This window comes from Epinephelus moara, chromosome 6 (assembly GCF_006386435.1).
Source record: "Epinephelus moara isolate mb chromosome 6, YSFRI_EMoa_1.0, whole genome shotgun sequence".
In the NCBI taxonomy this organism is placed as follows: domain Eukaryota; kingdom Metazoa; phylum Chordata; class Actinopteri; order Perciformes; family Serranidae; genus Epinephelus; species Epinephelus moara.
Window position 1 is genome coordinate 39908755 of NC_065511.1, and position 6000 is coordinate 39914754.

Sequence of the window (6000 nt, forward strand, 5' to 3'; positions counted from 1 at the left end):
GTCAAATGTCGCTTGCCATTTTATAGACTGAATCACGGTGACGTTGCGCTAACAACAATCACTTCCAGGTAGATAACTGGCAGTTGATTTTTACTGCAAGGATATGTAAAATCAACAAACTTGTTTATTTATTGTAATTTTCAGCAATAGCTGAGCTTTTGTAAGTGGCTAAAATGAGCAAATAAAGGCAGAATTTGTGTTTGCGTTTTATGTTGAGGCTCGAGGGTTTTCTACCCGGACGTTAATATGAATAAACACTGTGATTTGGCCTAAAGCTGTTTGATTTACTGTATGTTGTGTACATGTAAAGCAGGAGTAACTGTTGCCACAGTAACAATATACAGAAATCCAGTCAGGGGTCAGGCTGACAGGTCAGACTGAGGGTTTAACTCTCAGCAGCACATTAACGTTGATTTAGACTCCCACTGTTCGCAGTGACAACTCCCAGCATGCCACAGGGCAGCAGAGGGGCAATGAGGGGGGATGATGGATCGACCTGCCTGTCAGGAATTCTTCCTGCTGAGAAACTATGTGCGTGTGTGTGTGTGACTCTGGTTTCTCCATGAAAATCTTAAATTTAATATATTATTCCTTTTTATCTTACACATATGTTATATATAGAGTAAACTATACTATGTGTACATACTTACATAGAAATTTATATCATCCATACACACAGTTAAACACATTACAACTGAAAAAATTATATTGTTATTGTTATTAATAACAGAGAATATTCTCAAGGACCTTCCTTGACTCAATTAACTAACAGAGACTGAATTATCAACACTGTTACTTCAGTTAGCTGCAGTTTAAAGTGTCCACATTTTGAAATGTAGCTGGCACCTGACAGCCAATCAGAGAGCAAGATTATCTGTTGCTAAGGTAAGAAACAATAAAACCATTCTGTGTAAATCTCACTGACTGTTCAAGGTGGGAATACTGTGCCGTAATGTTGCCTCACCGTGCTGCATATAAGGTACAATCATGGGGGAACAGAGTTGTCTCGCCTTTAAGCCGCCATGGGAGGTAGTGGCGTTGGTGACTTCATAAACAGGAAAGCCAACAGGATGGGACCATGGTTGGTACAGGTGCGATGTTTTGACGTCTTGTTATGTGCGAGACCCACCGCTGGAGATTCAAAAAGTACAGTAGCTGTTAGCAGTTAGCGACTAACTCAAATAAGTAGAACAGCGGATGTCAGTGACCACAAATTTGGAAAACAATGAGATTCACAAACTCCTTACCCTCTGAGCAGAGGACAAGATCAGCCGCCATATTACAGGGACAGTAAATGATTGTTATTGCAACATTATACCTTTGTCATTGTTTATAAAGCGCTGTTGATGCGCATGGTATATGTCACACTAGAGGCAGATGCTGTTGTGTTACATGTCAAGACGTGAAGACTTCGTAGTGTTCCTGTAACGTGATCTCTGTGTAAAAAGGGCTACTGTTCAACTGTCCTGACGTCCTGTTGTCACGGTGATGTCACAGACAATCTGATGATGTCATGATGTCCCATTGGATACTGTGGTTGATCAGATCAACCTGAACACATCGGGGTGAAGCGTCGCCGTCGTAACCAGGCTGGACGTCTGAAGCTGATTGGCTGTGTGCCCGGCAGTAAAAGCTGCTGATGAACGTGGGAACGAGGTTGAGCTGTGACCTTTGACCCCTGTGAGACTGTTAGAGGCTCACTCTGAATCTGAAAGGTTACACTGACTGTTTGTGTTTGCCATTAACTGTAGCACAGGGTCCCATACTGAGGTGTGAGGAGCCTCCAGGGACAAACAGCTGAAGTGTGTATGAACAGTGATGGGAGGGTTACTTTAGAAATGTAATTGATTACAAGTAACCCTTTAAAAATGTAATAAGTAATGTTACTATTTTAATGACTTCATCAAAGTAATGTAACCTATCACATTTGATTACCTAATGAATGTTTTAAACTGGGTACTAAAGCTGAAAAATGTCAGATCTAAGCTGTGGTAAAAGAAGGCGTTCCTACACTGCCAAAAAGATGCAAAGCAGACCTGGTGCAGTTGGTCCTGGGTTCCTCCTGGTGCAGCTGGCCCTGGGTTCCTCCTGGTGCAGTTGGTCCTGGGTTCCTCCTGGTGCGGCTGGCCCTGGGTTCCTCCTGGTGCAGCGGGCCTTGGGTTCCTCCTGGTGCAGAGGGCCCTGGGTTCCTCCTGGTGCAGAGGGCCTTGGGTTCCTCCTGGTGCAGTGGGTCCTGGGTTCCTCCTGGTGCAGGTCAATGCCCGGCCTCATGTGTCCAGCGCGTGTAGGCAGTTACATGATTGATCTGATCAAATATTAGTCTCATACAAACATCTAACTATGACTCTGATTAGATGCAGTTCAAACTGTAAATATGATGAGTTTATTTTATTCTACACACACTGACAGAGTCTATCTACCACACATTATATTTACATCAAAATTCTTCATAAACAGGCTGATACTTTTAGTAATAATAAATAGTAAATACATCTGTAGATAACCCTAGAAACCTCACTGAAACCTGAGCTTTGATTTTCTGTTTCCTTGTTCCTTGTTTGTTTCCTGCTGGTTTCTCCATCAGCTGCTGAAAGTTACTGGAGGGCGGCGGGATCTGTTTAATGTTTAGAGACAATAAGGAAGTGGACTCTGATCTAAAAGGTGTCGTTGCAGCTGAGACTCAGACAGAAGACAAAACATTCTGCTGGAGAACACGACTGAAGAACCTGAACCTGCTGCTGGTTGTTGTCTCTGAGTGAAGAAAGATGAAGCTGGAGGTCGAGATTATGTTGCTGGACTACTGCTTCAAACTCTTTATCCACATGTTCCTGGTGAGGACAGCTGAGTTTAATGATATATGTCATATATAAATAATATGAATCAGCACCTTGATTATACATATACAGTGTTCATGGTTAACATCCCTCTCCTCTAAGAGAGAACTTGTCAGAAATCAGGCTGATAATTTAAATAGAACAATAAAAAATTGTTTGTGACGTGACCGGAGGAAAACCAACAATATATTGTCTGTAAAAGAGACATGATGATATGATATCTGAGCTCTTCTGTCAACAGCATGTTTTATATTTTACTGGCCTTCAAATTTCACATCAAACTTGACCGTTTTGCTACTTATAGTTCAGTCTTTCTAAAGAGGGGTTATAGGGGTACTTATCCATTGACAGTATAATAAATACAGTAGATGGCAGTGAGCACGCCCCCAGTTTGGAAGCGCAGGCTGGAGTTCGACTAATGTACTGCTGAGAATGGGGTCAGCTACAAATTGTATTGTAGCCACCTGAAAAATCGATATCAGTTTAAGTGTACGCTATATTGAGAGTATTTTCACTGCTTTGCCTTAATGTCAGACAGAGATTTCCAGCAGGGATATTCGCTCTCTTCAAAGCCAGACTCCATTGAGAAAAACACAGATTTAACATTGTTGAACACAGGAGCTGCTGGTCTACTGCTTCCTCAGTGAGTTACCATGTTTGTGTGATTCTGTGACTTTGACATTTTAAAGAGTTAGTTCAGATTCACCAAAGTCACACAATAATAGAAACCAACTAACTAATCAAAGCAGTGGTAAACCAGCAGCTCCTGTGTTCAACAAGGTAAAATGACTGTTTTTGTCAATGGAGTCTGGTGGCTTTGACGAGAGCATAGACGGAGAACTGAAGCCATTTTTTGGCCTCCCCTGTCAGAATGGGCTGTTTGACGGCAAGGTACAGCTGTGAAAACACTCTCAATATAGTGTCCACTTAGACTGAAACTTAGAAAAAACACTGAACCATCCCTGCAATATGAAAAAGTTGAGGGTCTTTTAAGGTAGTAAATGGAGTGGTTCTTTTCCAACTGTAAAAACAATGTCCATCTCTCATGCGTAATATTTGTTTTCAGGCTAAAACTACTCAAAATATCTTTTTTTTTGTTCCGTTCAGCTCAGCTTTTGTTTGGAGGTGAAAACAGTCGACAGGTTGGAGTTCTTTGTATAAACTGATGTTACCTGCAGTAAATACTACTGTCATAGTGTCAGAAATCAGTAACACTTTACAATAAGGTACACAAAATTAGAGTAGTTACTGAGGAACGAATGAGGAACAAATGAGGAACTCTAAAATTAGAACTATTACTAACTACTCTAATTTTGTGTACCTTAGTTCCTCAGTAACTACTCATTAGTTTCTCATTAGTTTCTCATTAGTTCCTCATTCGTTCCTCATTCGTTCCTCAGTAACTACTCTAATTTTGTGTACCTTATTGTAAAGTGTTACCCAGAAATCTTTTTAAAAAAAAAAATAGAAATAAAAAAAAGTTCATGGACTGTATTTAAAAAGTGGACGAAGCGTCCGGGTCTCAAAAATGAAGTTTAAGCCTGCATTCCTTCAATTCGCCAGCAGGGGGCGACTCCACTGGTTGCATAAAGACATCAGATTGTATAGAAGTCTATGAGAAAATGACCCTTCTTATCACTTTATTACCTCAGTAAAGATGTTCCTAATGGGTTTATGGTCTCAATCACTAGTTTTAAGTCTCCTTTATTACAGCACAACATTCATTTTGTACATACTGTCCCATTTAGAGTAAATTAGACCATAAAGCACGGTTTACTTTAGGGTGTGGCTACCTTGTGATTAACACGTTGCTAACACGGTGTGACTTTGGGCTCTCACTCAGATCCACCCCTCGCTTCTTCACCCTCTCGTCTAAATATGGTCACGTCTGGCTCTGGGAAAACAAGATGGTGACAGCCAATTGCTGAACTTGAGGCTTCAAAATGGTCCACAAAACAATGGGTGACGCCACGATAGCAATATCCACTTCTTTTATACAGTCTATGAGAATGATAAGTTTATCATCATAATGATTGTCATCACTATTATATTATTATTATTAATATAGTCAGTGGTGGGTTGTAATAAGCAGAACTACAGTTGTTAACTTTTAGGGCAAATAATTTTTTCACATTTTCTGAAACTGTCATTATTTTCACATCGCACTAAATGAGACAGAAAAAAATGATGTTCCTCTGCCTCCTCTGTTGCCTCTTAGCATTTCTAATCGCCGTACTGCATGTGAACGAAACCAATAAGAGCTGAGGAGTCTAACACAGCTGTCAGTCATGTTGATCACTGCTTGTAAACTGCGGTCAAACTATTTAACTCGGCAGCGCTGATCAAATATGAATTAAATAAATATGTTTTCAGAAACATATTTTAGTGACTGTTCAGCCGTAAGTTGGTGATGCGGCTGCCACGTTAGATACAGTTGACTGGAGTGCCAATCACCGTCCACCAGCTGCACCAACTTTCTCCTTTTACAGCTGAACAGAACAGAACTGAAGAATAAACAGTGAGTTTATCCTTCAGTTTAAGCCATGTGTCTCTGAACTGTAAACCCAAATCATCGTACAAATATTGAAAACATGTTGCATACAGTAATGTGAACCAGACACTGTAGCTGACCTTTGACCTGACCTTTCACCTCTGTCTGCAGTATCTGGGTCTGGGTTTATGCGGCATCGGAGTCATAATCGTGTTCTTCAGAGTAAGCCTCCTGAACGTCCTCCCCTCAGGTAATACCGCTGGAGCTCACAGTTAAAGGAACAGTAGGCTACAACATGGTGATATAGTAGCACCAGGACATGGTTAGCTTAGCTTAGCTTAGCGCAAAGCCTGGAAGCAGAGGGAAATAGTTAGCCTAGCTCCATCAACAGAGAGAGATCTCCACCCTCTAACAGCTTAAAAATTTAATGTCTACATATTAGGCGCTAGGTATCCTTCTGTGTCTGCTGTTGATGTTCCCGGATGCCACTACTAGTGCCAACATCAACAAAAGCATGTGATCAGGATTAGAGAAAAACATCATGGTTTGGCTCTACATTCTTACAGGAAGTGAACATCGGGCTCCCAGGTGACAGTTTGGTGTTTGTTGAAGCCATCCACCCCCCCCCCCCCCCCCCCCCCCCCCCCCCCCCCCGCGACTCCTCCCCCCCCCCCT

The 6000-nt window shown here is 41.5% G+C and overlaps 1 protein-coding gene across 1 annotated transcript in view; it reads left to right on the plus strand.

Moving 5' to 3' along the window:
- Positions 1 to 2679: 2679 nt before the first annotated feature.
- si:ch73-139j3.4 (tetraspanin-19) overlaps positions 2680 to 6000 on the plus strand; it is a 10209-nt gene continuing 6888 nt past the window's right edge. The window contains exons 1-2 of the mRNA XM_050046075.1: positions 2680 to 2831; positions 5497 to 5575. Coding sequence (XP_049902032.1) covers positions 2766 to 2831; positions 5497 to 5575 — 145 coding nt within the window. The 5' untranslated portion in view covers positions 2680 to 2765. The remainder of the gene's footprint in view (positions 2832 to 5496; positions 5576 to 6000) is intronic.